Here is a 24,559-nt window from a genome sequence, read left to right as displayed (position 1 = left end):
TTCTAAAGACAATATTATCAATGCTGCAGGTTTTACATGATTTCAGTTTAAATTGAGGAGTCGCTTGAGACACTTACATGGCTCCACTTGTGGAGACCTTACCGGCAAATATACTTACAGCACTCTAGCAGGAAGTTGATCTATTGATGAGATATTAATCTCTAAGTCAAACAAGTGTCAATAGCTTTACAATAAGTACCCAGGTCTTTAGTGACCATCAGCAGACCATTGGAATTAAGAATGAACGTGCCGGTCTTCCCTTTCCACAAAAAGTATTGTGAGCCTATCTTAAAGCTCTTGGAAATATCAATTCAAGGAGACTTAGGTGGTCATTTAAACTTGACAGTATGCTCTACTAAAATGTCCTGATCTTCAATTTTTTAGAAATATATATCTTTATTATTTCCACGGTTTCTTTCAAGATGATGATGATATTCCTTTCTCTTCCCCAATGGTTTTATTATTTGTTATGAATACTTTATAACAATACTTTGAGAAGCTTAACTGAATGAACAGTTTGTGATGCAAACAATTGGAAGGAAATTGTGAAGGATTAGATATACCTATAGGGGGGAGATCTCACTGTCATAGTGTGTGATAGCTCATGCTCCCAGTTGTAGGTTATAAAGATCAGTTATGGCTGAATTTAGTCTCCCTCTTCATGAAAGGATATCTTTCCATTTATCTCTCCGGTTGGTTTGTTTATTTTTTCATTATATAAGGAGGGGGACTATTAAAGGCTTAGCTGATTTCTGTCAATTACTTTATTGTGGCGTTTTGTACACCTGTTTAGGACGAGATGGGAATTTTGATTATTTATTGGTGGATATGTGGCTTTGTATTTACAATACACATACTATTTCTGTTATGGCAAAACTAGCGTGTTTTTTAAAAATTGTTTTCTTCTCCATTGATCAATCTTGTTTGGAATCGTTTGAATATATAGTTGCCTAATAACTAATTAAACTCAGGGGGAGTGTTCTGTGAGAGGTTTAGGTTCTATTTTCTCTGACGATTAGATTTATAGTTGAGCTTACAGATACTAATATGATTTTTGTATTGCTGTCTTCTGAACCTCTCATGGATTTTTTAGGAGGTAGCTGTGCTGAACTGCGTTTGGAGAAGACAGCCAGTATGAAGTGACTGATGTGATCTATGGTGTGCTTTGGGCGCAGAACCATGCAGAACCAGCTTATCTTCTGTCTGAGGGATCCTCCCCCTTTATTTTATTGGAATTATATAGTGCATTGAAGCACATTTAAAATTACATACTAAGACATATTTGAGACGTACATTTGAGATACATTTAAAACTACATCTCTATTTTAGAGTTCTTATTAGCAGGATTGAATTCGTGAATTCCGTTTAGATTCCTTCATCTCTTATTTATAACATTGAAATTTAAGTAGAAGATAGGTGCAACTGAACTTTATAACATTTGGTGGTGGTCTGCTGCTGAGGTTCCTGCAGTAAACCTGTTATACCCTTGTTTTGATAGAACAAGGATTTTAAAATTCACTGAACTCGTTTTTGGTTTTGCTAGATTTGTGGATTTTTTTTTTAGACAGGGAGCCATTTTCTCAATTATTTTGCTAATTTGCTAATAACTGCTTTGAAAACTTTTTGGTGCTCAAGTTAATTCTCGACTCTCTGTGGAAAAGGAAAGCTATTACCATGTTACATTCAAAAGAGGGTTGCACAATGCTGCATACAGCTTGAATCTGCTATAAGCGGCACTAATCATATACCCCAAAGGGAATGCAAAACGAAGTAATGCCATGCAAATAGGTGTGGTGGCCTTGTCAGTCCATTAGCACTGTGGTCACTGCTTTGACATGCCAACTTAGAATTGTGGGTAGGCCAGTTAGCTAGGGCCGGTGCCAGACTATTTTGCGACACCTCTGAGGTCTGCACTCTGCGCCCCTCTGAGTTCTGCACCCTAAGTGGCTGCCTAGTTGGCCTGATGGTAACACCGGCCCTGCAGTTAGCACTGAGGAGTGACTTTTAATAATTGGACAATCTGGGCAGGAGACCAAAGCTGCCTCCAAAAATAAAGAAAGAGGGTTTTCTGATTCCTTCTCATTCTTTTTCTCTAGTCATACTTCTAAAGTATTTTGGTTATCATGGTTATGGACAGAGGAGGCGCTCTTACCCGTGGACTTCCGGGCTGAAGTCCAGGGCATCCAGTCCCCTTGGGGGACCCCAAATCCTTTTTGTCTGTCCCAGGTGGTGTGGTCACGCTAAAAGTGTGTGTGAAATACTGTTTGTGTGTGAGAGAGGAGCCTTCAAAAACCTTTAGGTCTATGCTCCAAAATTCCCATGACCTCTCTTATTACACCTCCCCCTGCTTACTCATCGGTCACATGAGCAGAGGTGTTTTCTGGGAGCAGAAGCATATGCTTTTCTCTGCCGTGTTATAGTGTTGGATCACTATATTGACATAAAAAGAGAGAAAGAAAGCGTGCACATGTGCATCTGTGTTTGTGCTTGAGCTTTCTGTTAGTGAGAGAAACACAAAGGGTGCAAGATGTAAGTAGGATTTCATAGAGGTTTCGACTTTCCGATTCTATCATTCTCTTTGCGATTTCAGGACAGCCTTGGGGCTTCCTCCTCTCTGTCTTAGGCAAGCATCTTTTTAATAGAGATTTTCCTCAGGACATGCTCTGATGCTTCAATACACCTGTGTGTGTATCTTCATGAGTCCAGGTGCTGGACCATTCATTTGACCCTTTTAAGCAAAGGCTAGTGCCACCTACTGGCTGGACATATTAGAGCAACATTTCCAAGCAGGTGTCCCAAGCTCAGTCTAGGGGCAAAGAGCAGGAGGACCCTGCAAGCCCCACCTCTCATCTTCTTTCCACTCGGTTCTAGGCTGCAAAGGCTGCGGACCTTCCTGCGCAAGCGGAGGCCCAAGTCTGGTCCACCAGAAGGAAGCAGCAAAAGATAAGAAGAGGGTGCCACAGTGCCCATGGCTGCTCATCCCAAGAGCTGGCACTTGATAGCCTGCTGCAGAAAGCCAAGAGACCACCAGGATCTTGAACGGCAGGGGAGTTTTGGCATCAGCACTCCATCAGCCCCTCCCAGAACCAAATGGTACCATCTGTGCAGGCAGAGGGAGGCTGTCACTGTCAAGGATGGGGGAGAAGCACACAAACTCTGGCAGTGCTTCAGATTCCCAAACAAGCACTCTGAGAATCATAAGCTGCCAGAGACTCAGGTGAAGGAAGAGAAACCACCAAAGTCAGTGGACAGCTCAACAGAGAGGGTCTGAATATGGGAAGAAATGGGCCACACAAAAACAGGCATAGCTCGAGGGCACTTGGAAACCAGTCTGGAGGTGAGGAGATGCTCAGGATTGGGGGTGGGGGGGGATTCAGGGGTTGGGAATGGAGAATCTTAGAAATTGAGGCCAATAGGTGAGGATGGGAGGCAGAGCAGGTTTCCAGGTAGCTATACCTTCAGGAGAGCCCTTAAAACCTATCTGTTTGGCCTGGCATTTCAGGGTTTTTAATTTAGGAGAGCCCTTAAAACCTATCTGTTTGGCCTGGCATTTCAGGGTTTTTAATTTAGTTCTAATTGTTTTAATCTTAACCTGGTTTTCAGGGTTTTAATTGTTTTGATAGTTTAATTGTTTTTTAAGATGTTTTTAAATTTGGTGTTTATATTTGTATTTCTATTTTAATTGTTTTTAATGAATTCTGTTTTTTAATTGTAAACTGCCCTGAGCCAGCTTGGAAGGGCGGTATAAAAATCGAATAAATAAATAAATAAAATAAATAAAATACTCTTCCTAAACAATGAAGGTTTCAGTGAGAAGGAACTGGGTCCTTTTTAGAAGAAGGACACAGATGGGTGCATTAATATGTCTGCACTTTCTTCCTGTTCTTTCCCCCAGATTCATTAGGCAGCAGTATGCACTGCACCCTCATCTCCTCAGATGAATCAGAGCTGGAGGACCTAAAACTGGGTGAGGAGCTCATGGTGGACCGCTCAACACAGACGGTCTGGGAAGACCTGAGCGATACTAGGAGGCAAAGCTCCAGACCAGATTGGAACCAGTCTGGAGGTGAGAAGATGCTCAGGATTTGGGAGGGATTTAGGGGTTGGGAATGGAGAATCTTAGAAATTGAGGCCAATAGGTGAGGCTGGGAGGCAAAGCAGGTTCCCAGGTCGCTATACTCTTCCTAAACAAAGAGGGTTTTAGTGAGAAGAAACTGGGTCCTTTTTGGAAGAAGGACACAGATGGGTGCATTAATATGTCTGCACATTCTTCATGTTCTTTCCCTCATATTCATCAGTGAGCAGTATGCACTGCTCCCTCGTCTCCTCAGACCAATCCCAGCTGGAGGACCTTAAACTGCATGAGGAGCTAATGGTGCTCAGCCCAACAGAGCGGGTCTCCAGATGGGAAAACATGGGCTACACGGACAGCCAAAGCTCCAGAGCGGTTTGGAACCAGTTTGGAGGTGAGGAGATGCTCAGGAATTGGGGGGATTTAGGGGTTGAGAATCTTAGAAATTGAGGCCAATAGGTGAGGCTGGGAGGCAGAGCAGGTTCCCAGGTCGCTATACTCTTCCTAAACAAAGAGGGTTTCAGTGAGAAGAAACTGGGTCCTTTTTGGAAGAAGGACACAGATGGGTGCATTAATATGTCTGCACATTCTTCCTGTTCTTTCCCCCAGATTCATCAGTGAGCAGCATGCACTGCTCAGTCGTCTCCTCAGACCAATCCCAGCTGGAGGACCTTAAACTGCATGAGGAGCTAATGGTGGTCAGCCCAACAGAGCGGGTCTCCAGATGGGAAGACATGGGCTACACGGACAGCCAAAGCTCCAGAGCGGTTTGGAACCAGTTTGGAGGTGAGGAGATGCTCAGGAATTGGGAGGGATTTAGGGGTTGGGAATGGAGAATCTTAGAAATTGAGGCCAATAGGTGAGGCTGGGAGGCAAAACAGGTTCCCAGGTCACTATACTCTTCCTAAACAAAGAGGGTTTCAGTGAGAAGTACCTGGGTCCTTTTTGGAAGAAGGACACAGATGGGTGCATTAATATGTCTCCACATTCTTCCTGTTCTTTCCCCCAGATTCATCAGTCAGCAGCATGCACTGCTCCCTTTTCTCCTCCAGCTCCTACCAGTCTGAGGTGGAGGACTGCAAAGTGGATGAGGAGCTCATCAAAATCATCCACAGGCTTATGGAGGACAGAGAGGAGGTACAAAACCCCACATCCCAGGTGCTTCCTCCACAGGTTGCTTCCATATTCTGGACCTTTACCTTTCCAATTGCTTTTCTGCCATCAGATGGAAGGGAGGGGGGTGGGCAGGAACGGTGGTTCCACATGACATGTCACATAGGACTGTCACGGTGATATTCCCTGTGAAAATCAGCAATAACTCTCCCTACCGTCATGATCTTACTACATGATGATACTCAGAATTAAGCCCCATTCAGCACCTGCTCCTTTATTTCATTTCTGCCTCCTCAGTCCTCACTCCTTTCTTTCCAAGTGGCTTCTGCAACTTGGGCTGATTCAGGGGCACACAAGTGAACAGGAAACAACTGAGACAAGTGGCAGAAGCGGAGAACAGAAGCCTATTTAAGGATTTCCTTTAAGGGACGGAAGTTCTGGGAAGCCTCCAGAGTGCCGTGCCTGGATATTCTGGCTCTGCCCTTGCATTTTAACTCCCAAATTGCACCACAAAGAGGGTGTGGAAAAAGACAAGAGGGCATCATTGGAATTACTGGAAAGTGCTGGGTTGCCCTGCCCTCCGTGTCATCTGGATCCCCTGAAAACACTGAATGGATGAAATGTGTGCCTCCGGGACAAAATGACTGAAGCAGAAGCAGCCACCCAGCCCAGAACAGTTTCCATAGTAGCCTACAGGATCCCACCCCTTTTGATTCCATCCCCTTTTCAGTTCTGCCATCTCTCTGTGCACTAGCAGAATGCTATGCAGGGTGGGAAGGTCCTCATTTCTTCTCCCATTCAGAGCCACCGCGGGATGGGTGCTGGACTCTATCAGAATGTCCTCTCCTACGTAACTGCTTGACTCTCTTGCAACTTCAGAGAGCCAACAATCAGGATGAGGATGTCCATTTCCTCGCGGTCCTCTGTGCTTGCTGCAAGGCTGCATATAAGAGCGGCCAGGAGACTCTGGATCTCCCCTACACCAAAGGAGAATTGATAAAGGCAATCGTGGTGAGTGAGAAAGAGGACCAGAAATCGGGTGAAAAAATGGAAGCTAAATAAGGGGTGGGACTGGGAGGTCAACACATTTGTGTAATCAATGTGGACTCCGCCTTTTAACACCAAACTGCTCCCAGGGCAGCTCACAAGCTTATCTTGAGCAGGTTCTGTAAAAGTAAGGCTTGCGGATTTGCTAGAGAGTAGGACAATGCAGCCATTTGGAACAGGACCACTAAGTCCATTTAAAAACAGCCACAAGACTGTGGAGTACTTGTAATTCCCACTCAAGTGAGTTACAGTAAGTGGTCGATCAAGATATAAACAAGTGCTTTGGACGGAAGGTTGGGTGAGGTTGGAAGGAAAGCTCAAGAGTGGGCTCTGTGACGTTCGTGTGCGTGCGCAATGCACTCCTGGGAGGTTTTGCAAGCAACGCCGGGGAAGGGGCGGCAGGGAGGTATCCTGCCACCCCAATTACTCGTAAGTTTATGGCGCAAAGCGGGAAAGCAGCAGGAGGGGTAAGTAAACCCTCCTGCCGCGCTTAAAGGTACCCCACACCTCATTGCCGGACCACAGTTGGCAGTTCCGTGCACACCCCTATTTCTCAAGTCTGGCTTTGGACCACTGTTGCAGTGAGCCATGGCGGGGTTCAGGCAATTCTTCTTTGGGGGGAATCCGGAAAGACTCCCAGCCATTCTGTCAGAAACCCCCCATGTCATCAGGATGTATAAATATTTAGCCCCTGATGTTTCCTTCTCAGGCCAGAGCAGCAGAAACGCTTGGGAGCTGTGGAGCCGGAGACGGCAGGAGGATGGAAGAATACTGGCCTATCTCAATGCAGCCAGAGTTGGGGAGGTAAGAAGATTCCTCTGTGTGGCTCCCTTGGGTGCTAGAATGGCCCGTTGTCCCCCTTTTTGAGAGTGTGAGAATGGGCAGAGGCATCTTCATCACTTTCTGCATTCAAGAAGCGCCAGAATCAGCATTAGGACATCTTGACACAGACCTCTCCAGAGACACAGTGGGCTAAATAACTGCAGTGCATGTTAGTTCATGCAAATGCGACTTTCAACCTGCTGTAGTGGCATGACACCTTGATAAGATAATGATGATTACTTTAGTTTGGAATATCTACATCTATCAGTGCACATGGTCCGTTACTGAGTAGCCTGAGCAGAAGAGCAGGTCCTTCCCCAAGCACCTTGCCATCTCAGTTCTGACTGTGGAGGAGATCAAAGAAGGAAGGAATGAAGAGGGAAAATAGGAGAAGCAGTGCTTATGAGCTGAATGCATGTGAATCAAGTTGCACATCTTTGGGCTTCAGGGGAATTAATTGAGGCTGATTCTTGATTTTAGGTTTTCAGGGAGATCTTTAATAAAGATCAGCAAAGATCCTTCCTGAGGACCACGATTTGGGCCATTAATCATCCCCTCCACAGGGTTAAGGAGGCTGGACTGATCCTGCTGTACTCCCTCCTGGGCAAGGCCGATGCACTGATGGGGTATGAGGTGAGCCACTGGTTAAGCTGCATGGCAGTGGGGGTGGGGGGTGGCATGTAATCAAAAAGGGCCTCTGATTCTGGCGGGGTGGGCATTTTCCCCATCTTTCCAGGAGGTGGAAATCAGGAGGAAAATCTGGCATTGTCTCCGCCAATTCAAGGACAGCAAAGGGCTGCCGAAGAACTCCAAGGTCTCTATGAAAACCAAGGTAATCTCTATTTCCAAGGAATTGGGGAGGGTAAAACCACATCCCTGGAGTCACAGTGCAGGTAGAAGTACTTTCCCCCACCCAAAGACATCCCCTGTAACCTTAGCTGGTCTCAGGTGTTAAAGGTCCCAAACATATTGCTGTAATGTTTGTGACCCAGACTTCTCAAGGGATCATGTCTTGATTAGTCAGAAAACCTTATGCAAGTTCTTGCATTGTCAATCCTTTTAAGGCCACATGCACATGTGCAGTGCATCCTGGGAAGATGGAACCTTTGGGAGAGAAATTCCTATAGTTCCTCGCTTTTTCGGGGCTACAGGCTCAAGGCCACATCCAGGGACCTCAGATCTAAATCTAGTAATCCTATTATGAATGTCACCCTCCCAGCCACCCTCTCCTCCTGCTGCCAGGACCCAGAAATTCAATGTGGACCTAATGCAGAATTCGGGTGAAATTTCTGAATGTGGATGCTTATCTAGAAAATGAATCCACTAACGTGGGATTATTTTCAGAGCCAATTTTCAGCGGCCCACCTAACTAACTTCCATGGCACTTAATACAAGCTACGGCTATGACTTGCTTTCTAGCTGCATCTTTTATATGCTGTGGCCCCAAATGATTACTACCACAGGACTATTCTAGAAAAAAATACCAGCCATGACATAGGTCCAACAGGGTTCTTTCTGCGAAAAAACTCACTGCTTTGGAAGCAGATGGTACTATTTGCTTTGAGAGCCTGAATGCTAACACCAGCTCCACATACAACTCCTCCACTTATTACATTAGGAGTTCTACAGTGATTCCCATCCCTAACACTTTCCTTAGTCAAATGGTGCTGGCATCATTCTATTTTTCCTTCTCTTCTCTCCCATTCAGTTGACTTACTGATGGACCTTGGCAGTGAAGCTAAGCTGCCTACCCTCCCATGACACCTTCTTCCTTCCCTCCCATGACACCTTTCCTTCGTAACATGAACGTAATATTTATTCGGTCCTTGACCAGCAGTATTACAGGTACAGACATAAAAACATAAACTATACATTAGCACATATTTTACAAAGAATATAACAGTATTTAGCCGCAGTTCTAATTTTATCTTCATCACATAGAGAAAATAAAAACCTCAATGAAACATCATCTGCTCTTCCATTAAAATTTATCAGAAGGGGAGAAAGTAGCTTTCCTCTGGCTTCATCATAGAAGCTACAATGTAAAAAGGCATGTGCTATTGTTTCAACACAGCTCTTATCACAAGGACATACACGATTCACCAGGGGAATTCCTGCATATCTACCAAACAGAACTGCAGACGGAAGGACATCCAACCTGGCCAGCATCATGGCTCGTCTATATTCAGGAATCGTAACTACCTGGAGATAGAGGGCCAAATTAAATCCACTCAATTGGTCACCCAGGAACGATCTTTTAGATATCTGGGAAATTTCATATTGCAATTCAATGTCCATTAGGCGTTGAATAATTTGGATACGAGCTCTGTCGTAACCAAGCTCCTGTATGGCCTCTAAGGAGTAGCCACAGCGGGCCAGCTTATCAATGGCCTCAGTGTGCCATCTAAATTTAAAGGAGTCCTGTTTTAGAAAAGCAACCAAACCCTCCTGCAAATAATAAATTTTTAACCAGTAAAGAATAATGACTCTCCATAAGCATGTCTGTAGCCTAATCATTCCGACCTCTCTTCTCAGAGCCACCGTGGGGGCACATCTGGGAACAGCCAGTACAGCTCTTAAAATTTTTGACTGCAGTGCCTCCAACGGGTCAAGATTTTTAACTATGCCCAACTGAGCTCCATAAAAAAGTTGAGGCAAAACCTTTGCCAAGAATAGACTTGTGGTTTTAAATTGTTTTTAAAATGTCTGTTTTATTTTGTTTTATGTTTTTGTAAACAAAATAAATTTTCACTCAAATGAAACTTGATGTGGATACATGGATCTCCTTAGCTAACATCATTTGGAGTACAATAAACATAATTAAAATGAATCTTCTTCCCCGTTTGATTTATGTATTAAGGGGTCTCCTCTTATTCATTCCCCAAAGATCCTTCAGACACTTTCTCAAGCTTTTCTGCCACTTTATATGGCATAATGATTTTATGGATATTTTAATCTGGTTTTATGTTTTAACCAGTAAATTCTTGGTTTGTTTTATTCTTGGTTTGTTTTATGCAGTAAACCACCTAGAGACTTTGGTAGTGGGTAGAATACAAATTTACTAAATACATACATACATACATACATACATACATACAATCTCAGTTTTTCCCTTCATAGCTTACAGTTACCAGTCCTAGAAGGGGATCTTAATTTCTCAGCTATCTTACAACATCATAGAACAAATTGGCTTAGTTGGATCTTTAAATTAAAATATGATCTTCCCAACCCTTCAGCATGGTCCACTCTTGAGGTTTGCATGTTTAGCCTCTATCAATCAGACCTGTGTTGGGCTCCAGATTTTAACAGACTGGAGCTACCTGTTCTCCTACCATCAAGACTTTGAGAGAAGCATGTTTATGCTCTGTGCTGACATAATGACTCTGATCCTTACATGACAAAATGACTCTCTGATATAATCCTGCAGTCAAAACATCTTGTATTATGTTTATGGATAATAATGGGGCCAGAAATCATCTTCTAACTCTTGACCAGATATTAGACATCGATCACAATTTCCCACCTTTTGTGCATACAGGATGATCTGCCCCTGACAGCTCAATAGCAATACCTGCAGCTGAAACACACTATAACTTCCAGATTCTAAGTGCTTCTGAGGTCCCTAAAGTTTTAGAATATATCATTTGCATTGCTGACCTGCTGAAACCAAACATATCCATATACCGTGGATACGTCACATGATAAGTCTGACTTATTGCTCCTATGTGCCGAGCAACATGAGGAGATATTATTATTATTATTATTTTTACATTTATATCCCGCTCTTCCTCCAAGGAGCCCAGAGCGGTGTACTACATACTTGAGTTTCTCTTTCACAACTGAAAGTAGGTTCACAACTGAAGTAGGTTAGGCTGAGAGAGAAGTGACTGGCCCAGAGTCACCCAGCTAGTTTTATGGCTGAATGGGGATTTGAACTCGGGTTTCCCCGGTCCTAGTCCAGCACTCTAACCACTATACCACGCTGGCTCACCAGATCCTTCCAGTCAAATGGACCAATGTTCTAGGAAGCAAAAAATCCTCTACACTAGAAGATCATTCACACGACTAAATCAGCTGGGACTGGGGAGAAGGCAGGAGCCCACCTGACCTCCCCCACATGAATGGTGGCTCCTCCTGGCTCTGCCACTTGCATGCCCAGAAGAATGGCATGGTGGCAAGTGGCCAATCGCACGGGAATCAAGAGCAGGGGGGAGCGAACTGGACCTCCTAGAATCCCACAATGCACTGTTTGAGTTGCATGGTGCATTTGGGAAATTACCACTGCGGGGCCACTCCCCCTCCCTCCTCCCCCCAGTTCTATGGAAATGGTGGCTGTGGCAGCCAAAGCACCCCACAGCCTGGGCATGAGGTAGGAAGTGCATATCCCTCCTACGACTTCACTTTTAGCCTGGGAATGAAAGCAGAACTATCTGGGGTGGAGTGCTGGGATCGAGAGTGATCCTGGCACTGCGCACAACCCACCCTACCTGGGGTAGCCCTGTCCTGCCCCTGTTGGGCTGGTCGTATGAATGATCACTGATTCTTTAATTGAAGCTCATCCAATAGATTTTCTCCACCTATTGGATACCGTAATGTTTATTTCATAAACATATCACTGCTTTCTCCCTTATATTGATGCTGTGATGTTGCCAAAGGTTCTCCAATTCATATGATATGGTGTTGCAATATAAAAACTCCCTTTTGGCAAGAAGTGATTGCTTACATCAACCTAGTTTTGAATTCTGATTTTAGATTTTGTGACAATCTGTAATTAATCCTTCTTCGTCATCTAATAAGCTTCTCTTATTCATTTCTCTTGTGAAACTTCTCTTGTGGTAGCAGATCATGTCTCTCCTTTTGCAGTATGTCAAGCCTTCAGTTTATCAGTAGATGCAGGGGTGGATGAATGGATAGGCAAAGTAGGCACTTGCCTATGACAGCAAATCAGAGGGGCGGCAAATTGGCCCGACTCTAAGACAATATGGATCTTGTGTTGCCGATATGGATCTTGTGTTGTCGGCAATATGGATCTTGTGTTGTCGGCAGTCAGCGTCGAGGTCCGGAGATGGGGTGCAAAAGACGGGCAGTGTGTGGGAGGAAGAGATGCAAACTTAGAATCCTGGCAAGGAGGCTCCTCTGCCCGGGTCCCAGTGATACCTCTCGGTTGTGCTAGCATGAGGGGTGGCTGCTGGGGAGGGGCCAAAGGAGACAGGGAAACAGCTTGAAGTCCTGGATGGGGCCAAGCACAAGCTCCCAGCCCTAGAGCAGGGCGGCAGTGGTGCTGTGCTGCCTGCTGCTACTGCTACTTCCCCAAAGGGACTGTCTGTTTGCCTCATGCTGCCGGAGATCGTAGCTGTTGCTGCTTAATCTGCAGTGCGCTACTCCCATTGCAAGAAGAAGAAATAGGAGGAGAGAAGACCCCGAGTGGGGAGAAGTAGAAGGCTGAGAGACCGCTCAGCAGCCCTTGCCCCACCACCTCGCACAGTTTGACTCCAGCTTTCCCTCCCTATTGCTGCTGCTTTAGCAGCCTCAGTCAACTGCCATGCTGGAGGACCAATGCAAAGGAGACTCAGGAGGAGGAGGAGGTTGAGGAAGCACTGGGCTGGCTCTGTTGAATTTCATTTCTGCATGTGATGCATAGAATACTATATACAAAGTAGTTTTTTCGTGTTGAGAGTTTAACAGAGAGGGGTGGCAAATCCTTGGTTGCCTACGAGTGGCAAAAAGGTTAATGAGCACTGAGTGGATGGAAGATTTCTCTGACCTGGCTTCATCTGAATTCACAACTTACTGTTCTACGCTCAAAGAAGAATCTCATACCAAGATTCGGCAGGTGTATTTAGATTTGTGTAATTTCTTCCAGACTGATAATTATCTTTATCCCTTCATCCTCCTTTCCCATTTGTTTTTGGTTTTGTTTTTTTTTCATATCCCCACCTTGTTGTTGTAATGATTTGTTTTAACATGGAAAAATTTGTGTAATACAAATAATATTTTTCTTTAAAAAACTTTTAATTGCTTTAACTGTTGTTTGATGGTTTTATTTGTTGTAGCACTTGTAGAAATGTAATAAACAAAACTATTACATCTCTCATTTATATGTTTGCAGGAATGGCTATTGTGAGTTTGACTTAGATTTAAATGCTTGAGTACCTCAAGCACAGCCCCGATAATGCAATAATTTATAAATATTATTTTCAGTTAGAATACACATAACTTTGTTGATTTAACTCACCCAAGACCCTTGGTTTCATTGTTACTGGACACAACATGATATTTTCCAGAATAACTAAATTTCTGGGCACAACTCAAAGTGTATAGTAAACACTAAACAGCTTGGCACCTGGCCAGGGTCATAGCTACAATGCAGACAGGGGGGTTGAATGTTTGGGGGCTGCACGTGTTTGGGGGCCACCTGCCCCCTCCCTCTACTGGGTGCTCAGCCACAACTTGCACTGGCCATTGCTGGCAGCTGTGCCTGTTTGGTGAGGGAGAGCTTCCCCAATGCCAGCGAGAGCAAGTCTGCCTTAAAAGGGCCCACCTATTCTCACTGGGGTCAGGATGTCACTGCCTCACTGAGCAGGCATGGCAGCCACACTGGCTTGATGGCATCATGAGGCCACATTGGCTAAAATGAGAAAGGCCCTTCAAGAGCTCTTAGCATTCTGTAAGCCCTGGAAATGCAAGCTCTTGAGAGGTCACAGGGCCATTTGGGTTTTCTTCTGATATTTCTCTCTCTCCCCCTTGTTTGTTTTTCTTTCCGTTTACAAGCTTATCTGTTCTATGTACCCAGGGAGCTCCCCACTCATTCTTGAGTAGTCCTTTTTTGAAAGACATTCAACCACCTGCATTCACTATTAGAGGGAATGAGAATTCTAGCTCCCATAAATGTTTAATATTCTTAACCCTTTTTCCATAACAATGCTAGACTAACAAACAAATTTGCCAGATAAATAGTTAAAGCACAGTTCATGAGGATACTTGTGTTAAGGTTGACACTACCAAAACCCAGGCCATTAATTACAGTCTATTAGCCCATCATGGCACAAGCGGTACAGCAACCAGCCTCAGAATTGACAATGAAGACATTGAAGTGGTGGATAGCTTCTACCTTTTAGGATCAACCATCAACGGTAAAGGATCCAGCAGTCAAGAAATACGCCGCAGACTAGCACTTGGTAGGGTTGCAATGAATGCCTTGGAAAGGATGTTTAGATGCCGTGACGTGTCTATATCCACAAAGATTAGAATCCTTCGGACAATGGTTTTTCACGTGACACTCTATGGATGCGAAAGCTGGACTTTGAAGAAGAAAGATAGAAAAGCATTGACGCTTTTAAACTTTGGTGCTGGAGAAGACGTTTGAGAATACTATGGACAGCTAGGGAAACAAACAAATGCAGCCTAGAACAAAACAATTCAGAATTTTCACTTGAGGCACAAATGACCAGGCTCAAACTATCATACTTCGGACACATTATGCAAAGACCCAGCTCCCTTGAGAAGTCCATAATGCTGGGGAAAGTTGAAGGAAGGAGAAGAAGAGGACGACCAGCAGCAAGGTGGATGGACTCGATTACAACAGCAATGAATGCACCAATGAGAGTCATTAAAGGCCAAGTTGAAGACAGGTCATCCTGGAGAGAATCTATCTATGTGGTCGTGAAGAGTTGACAGCTACTTGATGGCACTTAATCAATTAATCAATCATTAGCCCATCATACTATTCTTAGACAATAGTTCTATAATACAGAACAATAAATAGAATAGAATATATTTTAGGTAACTATAAATGGTTCAAGCAACTCAGAAAGCCTGTTTAGCCTATGGCTGCAATAAAAGAACTACTGTTACAACCCAGAAAGCCAGGACTATAGGTACATCCGTTGTTTTTGTAATCCTACAGAGTTCTATATTTGCAGCCCCCAATATTATCTGTTTAGCATTTAGCCGTTTTATGTGACATGATAACAGACCTTCAGATGACTGAAAACTGCTACACTATTTCTGAATTCTTGAGCTACATGAGGCTGCCCCCTGAATAACACAATGTAGGCATTGTATTTTTGAGGGAGGAATAATGGCCAAGTTCCAAAGAACCATGTGACTAGTTCCACACACCCAAGAAGTGGGCACGTTCTCAAAAAGTAGCCCCCTGGACTTCCGGTGGGCTCTTCCGGCTGAAATGGCAGCTTCCCCGTGTGCTCCGTGGGCCCCCACCTGCATCCTAAAAATCCGGTCCTTTAATGAGCTCATTAAGTACTGATTATCACCTTCAGAGAAAGCTCACATCTGTAGCTACCTATTTCGCATATCAGATGGCTTGCTGAAGCTCCAGCCCCTGCTATATTTGACTTCAAACAAGGGACTATCGAGCAACAGGTCCTCCTCGCTTCTCCCTCCCCCTCCAGCCGAATCTTTCTTATCTCCTCTTCCCTCCTTATCTCCTGGGACACAGAGACTGTTATCATTGCCATTGTTATTCTGCTTCCTGAGAGAGTTGGTTGGCATCCCTGGCTGTTTCTGAGAGAGCGGGAAGGTGCAGATTTGCATACTTGGAGAGACGGAGGAAGGAGGGCCGCACCACTTGGCAGAATAACAGTTGTGGGATTTGAGGTGGAGGAGATCAAGTAAAGCTCCTTTGCTGTCTCAAAATTAGTCTTTGGAGCGGGGGGGTGGGATCCTCTCCTGTCTTTGCTTTTTCTCCTGAATAACTCCTTGAGAGATGAGAGCCCAATGGAAGAGGACAAAAAGAGAAGGATCATTTGCCATTGTTTTAAGTGGGCAATATAGAATTACGGAGGAGGAATTGGCTTAGTCTACAAATTTAAATATCTAAAGCAGGTTACAATAAATCATCAACACCCTCCCCTCAGCCATTCTTAATAGTAGAGCAAGAAGAGGACAGAAGGAAAGAGGGCGGCAACCTGGAGTCAAGAAGTAAACGTAAGGGAGTCCCCAAAAGTGGAACTAAAGCAGTCCCCAAGATGTCAAGCTCAGACAGCACGGCTGAGGAAGGGGTAGATACCAAAGCCCTCTTCTCCCTTCTTAAGGAAGTGGCAAGTGCCACTCCCTTCTTAAGGAAGTGGCAAGTGACAAATGGGTCAGGAGGCGATTAAGGCAGAGATAGGTGAAATCCGGACCTCCATGGAACAGCTCACTTCCAGGGTACAAGAAACTGAGGAACGCATCTCAGCAGTAGAGGATAGAGCCTCCATTATGGAGGCCTCTCCTACAAACCAATCATGAACTGGCATCTTTTAGAGATAAGCTGATTGATCTGGAGGGTCGCAACCGAAGAAATAATCTGCGTTTAGTGGGGGTGAAAGAAGGCTCAGGAGACCGCAACATGATTGACTTTGTCACCACTTTACTACATCAAGCCTTGGACCACCCCAATGACTACAAACTTGAGACTGAGAGAGCTCATAGAGCCCTGGGGTCCACCCCAGCAGGAGGTGCTCCACCTCGGGCCATCATTTTCAAACTGCTGAGATTTACAACCAAAGAAGTTCTCTTAGCAAGGGCCAGAGAGAAAGGTTCTCTTTGATGGGGCCCAGATAACAGTCGGATCTATCTATTTCATGATTTCCCAAAGGCAGTCATGGATCAAAGGAAGAAATTTCAACGCTGCAGGATTTGGGCTGGAGAAAAGAATGTAACCTGCTTTTTCAAATATCCTGCCATTCTTTGCTGCATCCAGGAAGGCAGAATGCATTGCTAAAGCGACCCGGCCCAAGCTGAAGCTTTCCTGTGGAGTTTGCAAGCAAACGGCTGACTCTTATTTACATAGGGTTTCTCGCAAGCAATCTTTCCTTTCTCTCTTTACAAGGAGTCTGATGTGTCCTATTTCTTCTCAAGTTTGAGATGCTGGTTTTTCTTTCTTCCTCTTAGGCTTAAAGTGCTAACTTTGAGTATCGTTCGGATGTGTGCTGGAGGCTCCAAGGGAGCTTATGCAATGTTCAATAGGTCAAGGGCTGCTGAATACCCAGGAGTGGTCAACCAATATCCTGCCATGAGCATAATGTTCAATCTTATGTTTTTCACCTCTGGGCGGGGAGAGACTTGTTCTTTTGGTAATATCTGGACATTGTGTGTGCATGTACAGTCGAGCAGGGGTCTTTCCAAGACTGCTTCTGTGAAGATGCAAGTCACTAACCCTGGAGATTCGGCTGCTGTCGGGCCTTTCGACGATGATGGCAAGAACAGAGACTACTCCTGGATAACTACTGGCCTTTGCAGAGAGTGGGCGGAAGCTAGAGCGATAGATCACTAGGAGGGTGAAGTTGATTCCAAGTTTGGAGTTGTTGTATGTTAGTGTCGTACTGGATGTGGGATGGGGGTGGGTGGGTAGTAACTGGGAATTTGCCCCATAGCTGGCCCTTCTGGAAAGTCTAATAATGTTTTCCTCACTTTTCTTTTGCTTCTATCCCCCAATTCTCTCCTTTTTGCTATTTTTCATTTCCCCACTCTACTGTCTCATAACCACCTTTCTCACCATTGCTTTCACACCTACAAATGCTAGAATGGTTAACCCGACATACATTGTGTTTTACAAGAGCTCGAATCAAGTGTTTTCTATTCTGTTTTCTAATATACTTATGTTGAGTTTTGATGAAGACCTGTTTTGGATGGTATACAAGGACCCCCTCCCCCCCGCTGATGCACTGGAACGGAACTTCCCGAATGAGACTTGTCCTCTGGCATTAGCTGTGGGACTCCAGGTCATGGGCCTTAATGATTCAAGATCGGGAAGGGTGAGCCTGCGAATGAGACCAGCTGGGTCTAGAATATTAAGTGCTAGGGCTATAGATTCTCGGGCACTGTATGTCCTTAAAATATGAATTTTAAGGACATACATTAATACATACAGGACATATGAATTTAATTACCTTCAATGTTATGGGACTAGGAACACCACAAAAAAGAACCCAAATTCTTAGGTATTTAAAGAGACAAAATGTAGATGTGGCCTTCCTACAAGAAACACATATGGCAGCAAAAGACATTCACAGGCTTAAACGGAGCTGGGTGGGCCATGTTTTGGGGGCGGGGTCCTCTTCAAAGTCAAGAGGGGTGGCAATCCTAGTACATAAGTGCATCATGTTCAACCCCCTTAATGTAGAGGCAGACCCCCTAGGAAGATTTATCATTGTGGAAGCCCAGATTGAGCCAAAAACCATCCTTTTGGTTAATGTGTATGCCCCAATGAAGATTGCCCCTCTTTTTTACAGCTTTACACGCTAAGCTTCTTGCAAGGGAGAACAGTAACTTAATTTAAGGAGGAGACTTCAACGAGGTTCTGAATCCTCTAATAGCAATAGCAATAGCACTTACATTTATATACCGCTCTATAGCTGGAAGCTCTCTAAGCGGTTTACAATGATTTAGCATATTGCCCCCCAACATTCTGGGTACTCATTTTACCGACCTCGGAAGGATGGAAGGCTGAGTCAACCTTGAGCCCCTTGGTCAGGATCAATCTTGTAACCTTCTGATTACAGGGCGGCAGTTTTACCAGTGCACCACCAGGGGCTCTGCTCTAATGCAGGGATCCTCAACGTTGGGCCCCCAGATGTTCTTTGACTTCAACTCCCATAATCCCCAGCCAAAGCCACTGGGCCTGGGGATTATGGGAGTTGAAGTCCAAGAACATCTGGGGGCCCAACGTTGAGGATCCCTGCCCTAATGGACAGGAGCACAGGGCATTCTGTGTTATCTAAATCTCGTGTTCTGTTAAATAGTTTTATGAAGGACCTTAGCCTCTACAATGTATGGAGATTACTACACCCCAAAGACAGGGACTTTACTTTCCTATCAAAACCCCATAAGACAAGCTCTAGGATTGACTTCTGGCTCTTGTCCCCAATTTTGGGGAAACAGGTAATTGCATGTGATATTGGCCCACTCATTATCTTGGACCATGCACCTGTGGTGTTAAAAATACAATTGGCAGACAGTGGAGACCAGAAGCAGAAACATTGGAGACTAAATACATCCCTGTTAAAGGACCCCAAATTCATTACAATGATTGGATCTGAAATTCAAGAGTTTTTGAAGTTTAGTAGAAAACCTGAGACTAGCTTGGAACTTCTTTGGGATACCCTCAAGGCTTACTTACGAGGGAGAATTTTAGCCTTTGCCTCATATTTTAAAAAGGAACAGCTCAAGAACATTAAAGAATTGGAAGAGAAACTCAAAGCGGCTTGGTTGGAATACAATACCAGCCCAGCCCCTCGTTCCTACTCTAGTCTCCTGAAGCTACAATATGAAGTGAATCTATTACATGCCAGGCAGGCTGACTTCCTTCTAGCTTGCTCCAGGCAAACGTACTGGGAATCAGGAGAAAAAGCTGGCAAACTACTGGCCTTTAGAATCAAACAAATACAAAATCGTTCCCATATAGCAGGCATCAAAGACAGTAATGGGCATTTACATACTGATAATAAGGCAATTAATGCAGCATTTGAAAATTTTTACTTAGCACTATACAATCATATCCCCTCCTATGGGTGTGAAGAGATCCAACTTCCTAGATAAAATTCAGATTCCGACCCTCACTGATACACAAGCCACACATCTTGCCGTACCCATATCCTTGGCTGAAATCCAGGAAGCAATTAAAAAAATTAAACCTGGAAAGTCTCCAGGCGAGGATGGGTACCCGTCTGATTGGTACAAAACATTCTCTGATAACCTAGCCCCACTACTGGCTGAGGTGGCCACCGAAGCTGCAAATACACATGAATTGCCTAAAACGATGTATGTAGCAAATGTGTCTCTTATACCAAAGCCACAAAGGGACTTGCAACAATGTGAAAATTATAGACCAATATCATTACTGAATGCTGATGTCAAAATCTTTGCTACAATCTTGGCAACCCGTCTTAATAGCTGTGTACATACAATTATACATCCAGGACAGGTTGGCTTTATCCCTAAGCGGCAGAGAGCAGATAATGTACGTCTGGTTCATAATCTTATCCACATTACATCCCGTAGGACTGACCAGGCTCTGCTGCTGTCCCTTGACGCTGAAAAGGCCTTTGATAAAGTACATAGAGACTTCCTCTTGGCAACTCTTGAGAAATTTAGATTCCCTACCTCTTTCGTAAATTGGGTGCGGACAATCTATAAAATGCCTTCAGCTAGGATCAATACTAACGGCCAACAGACGGGACCCATCTGCCTTCAGTGTGGGGTCAGACAGGGCTGTCCCTTATCTCTATTGCTCTTCGGCTTGGCCCTTGAACCTCTGGCTTGCTCAGTGAGGCAAAATGCAGGTATTAAGGGGATCAAGGTAAATGGACAAGAACATAAAATTGCATTATATGCAGATGACACCCTCTTGTTTCTTTCCAAACCACAGGAATCCGTCCCTAAACTTTCCCCCTTGCTCCCCCTTCTTTCCTCTCTGTTGAAGCAGCGAGTAGCTGCTGAGCTTAGAGACAGAACACAGGCATCATGATTTTAGCAAAATGCAATCATCCCTTCCTCTGAATCATAGTCCTCGGGGACCGAATCAGGGAGTACCTTTGAGCATAGTGATGCTCCACAATTTTACCAGCTCTTGAGCAGAACAATTGCAAAATTGTTTGGTAAACATATGAGCCTTCTGAGGGCCACAGTATTACTCCTGACAGTACCTAGTCATTCTGCTCTTCCTGAGCTCAATTTTCCCCATACTGATTCCAACCCTTAAGAATACTCTGCAACGGGGTGCAAGACGTCTCTTTGCGCTTCGATACACAGGAACCCATTGCCCTCTCGTTCCGGTCTTATCTTTGATAGTCTTAGCCAGTTTGGTCTTCAAGTCCTAGGTCCTTCTTTCCACGTAGGCTGAGCTTTGAGGATGATGAGGGGTATGAAATTGCAGTTTTACCCCAAGAGCTTTACAAACTGTCTGGATGACCTGTACTTCACTCGACAACAAGCTCTCCTCTATGATTAGAGTGCTGTATTTCATTCAATAACAAGCTCTCCCTTGCTACTGCTGAGATTAGTGGGCACGACATGAAGAAAAACAAAAAGAGGATTAGATCTCCTTTAGAGGGGCAGCCTGACAGGCAAAAGAAGAAGCTGAAAAACTTAAAGATTGATCAATATTTAACGACTTTGGGAAATGTAAGTACTGACCTACCTTTGGAAAATAGATACTCGGAGCTAATTGATTTGTGTGAAAACATTACAGCTGAGCAGACACACGACACACTTTCGCTGCGTAGTAACGAACTGTCTACTGATTTACTAAATTTGCCAACAGCTGGAGGTTCTCCAGCTCTGCAGGAATTTTTAAGGACTTATAAGCATATTAATTATTATTATTATTATTATTATTATTATTAACACAGGCAGGAATCTTTGACCAACTCTCCAGAGGTGAAGCGGGTTCCTTTGAAGCACTGTCCTGTGGACAGTGACGCTCTTTTAAAAGCTTACAATATTTCAGCTGAGTCGTTCCTTTTCGTTTTAAAGAAACTGTCAGCTCTGGAAACCTCTTTAGCCAAGGTCATAAGTCTCTTAATTCCTAAAGAAACTCATGGCAAGCAACAAGCTTCAAGGAAGCGGATGGAAGTTGACAAACAATTTTCAAGTTTAGTCCTAGAGAAGGAAACTGTTCAACTTAGGTCTTCTGGGGGAGGGAGTTCAAATTTTTCAGACAGAGTGCTGCAGACAAAGATGGTGTCCCTCTCAATAGTATGGAACCCCCTAAATAGTAACCATTGGATGAATAAATATTATGCAAGGATTTCTCTGAGTAAGCTGTTGCATTTTAACATTTCACAAGTGGATATTCTATCTTATCAAAGGCTTCCTAGTAGAAATTTTAGGACCATGAGGCTTGTTCTAACTTTTGGTAATGATGTGATTCTGTTAGCTCTAATTAGAATGTGACACTTTTGGGGCAGGTTTCAGATTTATCTACATAAGTAGTAGAGGTACATACCTGCTGTCAAAAACCATGTGCTTGTGTTTACAAACCAATGCACGTGGCTGGAGGGTGACGTCACAGGGGCGTGGCGTAGCAGCTGTCAAAATGCACTTACATCAGCGGAAATACATCAGCGGAAACCTCCACGTGGCCAGAAAGTGTCATAAGTAGGGGTACACCCTCACCCCCGGAGGTTTGCCCCCCACCCTCCACCCCTACTCCCAGAATATGTCCAGACATGTCCCAAAGGTGGGCATGTGACCCCTCTACAAACACAGGTCCGGGTGGCCATTTTGTGTAACTTTTTTTTTTTTTGCTGCAACAGGGTCAACTGACCCCTCTACAAACACACCAAGCCATCTTGGACCAATAGGAACAGGTTTCAGAGCCCAGAATTGTCTGTATGCACAGGCCTGATAACGGTCAGGCGGCCATTTTATGTAACTTTATTGGCTGAAACGAGGTCAAGTGTCCCCTCTATGAACAAAACTCACCACCCAGGGCCTATGAACAAGTCTCCACCACTTTGCCAGCATGGCTAACAAATAAAGTCAAGGAAGCTTTAGAGGGGAAGAAGACTTCCTTCAGAAATTGGAAGGCCTGCCCAAATGAAGAGAACAGATAAGCAACACAAACTCTGGCAAAATGAAATGCAAGGGGTAGGTGAATAGCCTGTGTCTCTCTGAGCCATCCTGATTTTGCAGACTCACTGTTTGTGCGATCATGGGGTCCCCAGAGAGATCACTGGAGTCAGCTTGTACCCCTGACAGTTGTAAAACTCAGCCCAAGAAAGCATTCTATTAGCACAAGTTCTGATGATGATAAGTTTCCACCGAAGCCCACTAATTTCTTTTCTTCTCACAAATACGCACATGCATACTTTTTCTAAAGCAAGACTTTTCTCTGTCCCTCTCACAATATGAACATTTCTGGAACATATATCCTTTGGTTGCAAACCTAAACACACAACAGTTACCTGGGAGTAAGCCCTCATGGGTGCATTAAGGCTTTGACTTAGAAACTGTATAGAATGGTTGCAATCTCGTCTTATATGATTTAAATCACTTCACAGAACTTAATTTTAATGATTTAAATCTCAATTTAAAGCACCATTTTCTAGTAAAAGTACATTCTTGTTGTCGAATATAACCTTAGTACATATTCAGAGGTGTAATCCGTATTCAGACATCATAATACTGTTTCATTTGGGCAACCAGACCTTGCATTTCTTTGTTGCAGTGTTTGCATTTTTGCACACATGCCTGACTTACCCACATGAACAGAAACTTGATTAAAATATTCCCAAGTGAGGTCTCTTTTAAGCATGCAACCATGATAGATGTTTCCCTTCTAAAATGGAGGATACACTTGGAAAAGGTTTCCTCCATGTTCCTGTTGCTTGCCCAGATCTATTCCGACCTCCCCAGATCTTCTTGTCATCCCTTGGCCTTCTTTATCCTGATTCAGACACTATTCTGTGGCAGTGTACACAAGCTGCCATGAATTACTGTACCTGGGTTCATTTTAAAAATTCAGACCGGGATACAGGCCCTTAAAGTGCACGGTACAGATAGGATGTATAATGCTGTACCTGTGTAACATTTGAATGACTGTACCTGTGCACAGATTTGTACTGGTGTGTACACTCATTGTACAATTGTTGAACAGAATGTGTGAATGGACCAACAAGTTCACAGAATATAATTAGGAGTTATGATTAACAATCATGTTCATGATATCTTTGATCTATGTTCTTTTTAAAAAATAAATAAATTGGTTTAAGAAAAAAAATCCAACTTAAATTAAAAAATCTGGATTTTAAAAAAATCATTGTTTTCTATCAACCCTGGCTGCAATTCTATGCAACATTTACTTTATCAGTTTTGAAAAATTAAGCCATATAGATCACAGACCTGAGAGAGAATTTATGCTGAAGAGCTCTCCTTTCAATACTACTATCAGTCACCAAAGTTTTTTAAAAAACCAAAATAACCAGCCAACAGCTAACAAAAAAACTGGTATAATCAAGGACTATAGAGAGAGGTGCAGCTACTTGAATATTTTGGACTTGCCTGGTTTCTAAGCTTGGAGGAAACTGATTATCTAGACCCATTTCAAACTGGTTTTCGGTCGGGCTATGGGGTGACTGCCTTGGTCGGCCTGATGGATGAGCTGCAATTGGGAATTGACAGAGGAAGTGTGACTCTGTTGGTCCTTTTGGATCTCTTGGCAGCTTTCAATACTATTGACCATAGTATCCTTCTGGAACGTCTGAGGATGTTGGGGGTGGGAGACACTGTTTTACAGTGGTTCCACTCCTAACTCTCGGATAGATTCCAGATGGTGTCGATTGGAGACTGTCACTCTTCAAAATCTGAGCTTAAGTATGGTGTCCCTCAAGGCTCCGTACTTTCTCCAATGCTTTTTAACATCTACACGAAGCCGCTGGGAGAGATCATCAGGTTATTTGGAGCCAGGTGTTACCAGTATGCTGATGACACCCAGATCTACTTCTCCATGTCAACTTCTTCAGGAGCTGGCATATCCTCCCTAAATGCCTGCCTGGAAGCAGT

At 44.0% G+C, this 24,559-nt stretch overlaps 1 protein-coding gene across 7 annotated transcripts in view; it reads left to right on the top strand.

Moving 5' to 3' along the window:
- LOC128340841 (uncharacterized) overlaps nucleotides 1-24,559 on the top strand; it is an 86,614-nt gene that overhangs the window by 47,729 nt on the left and 14,326 nt on the right. The window contains exons 2-11 of one of the 7 annotated variants that reach the window (XR_008314012.1): nucleotides 2,872-3,337; nucleotides 3,896-4,066; nucleotides 4,299-4,466; nucleotides 4,682-4,858; nucleotides 5,082-5,209; nucleotides 6,065-6,196; nucleotides 6,942-7,036; nucleotides 7,535-7,687; nucleotides 7,791-7,886; nucleotides 8,763-9,859. Coding sequence is in view for 4 of the 7 variants with exons in the window: in XM_053286609.1 (XP_053142584.1) it covers nucleotides 3,274-3,337; nucleotides 3,896-4,066; nucleotides 4,299-4,466; nucleotides 4,682-4,858; nucleotides 5,082-5,209; nucleotides 6,065-6,196; nucleotides 6,942-7,036; nucleotides 7,791-7,878 (1,023 nt within the window). In the remaining 3 variants the exon portion in view is untranslated. Of the gene's footprint in view, nucleotides 1-2,871; nucleotides 3,338-3,895; nucleotides 4,067-4,298; nucleotides 4,467-4,681; nucleotides 4,859-5,081; nucleotides 5,210-6,064; nucleotides 6,197-6,941; nucleotides 7,037-7,534; nucleotides 7,749-7,790; nucleotides 7,887-8,762; nucleotides 9,860-24,559 lie in introns of those variants that run through there. The other 6 variants (XR_008314011.1, XR_008314013.1, XM_053286609.1 and 3 more) reach the window with 6 other exon arrangements.

The sequence above is a fragment of the Hemicordylus capensis genome, chromosome 1, assembly GCF_027244095.1.
Source record: "Hemicordylus capensis ecotype Gifberg chromosome 1, rHemCap1.1.pri, whole genome shotgun sequence".
Taxonomy (NCBI): domain Eukaryota; kingdom Metazoa; phylum Chordata; class Lepidosauria; order Squamata; family Cordylidae; genus Hemicordylus; species Hemicordylus capensis.
The sequence above is the reverse complement of the archived record's forward strand: the minus strand, read 5'-3'. Positions and strand labels throughout refer to the sequence as shown.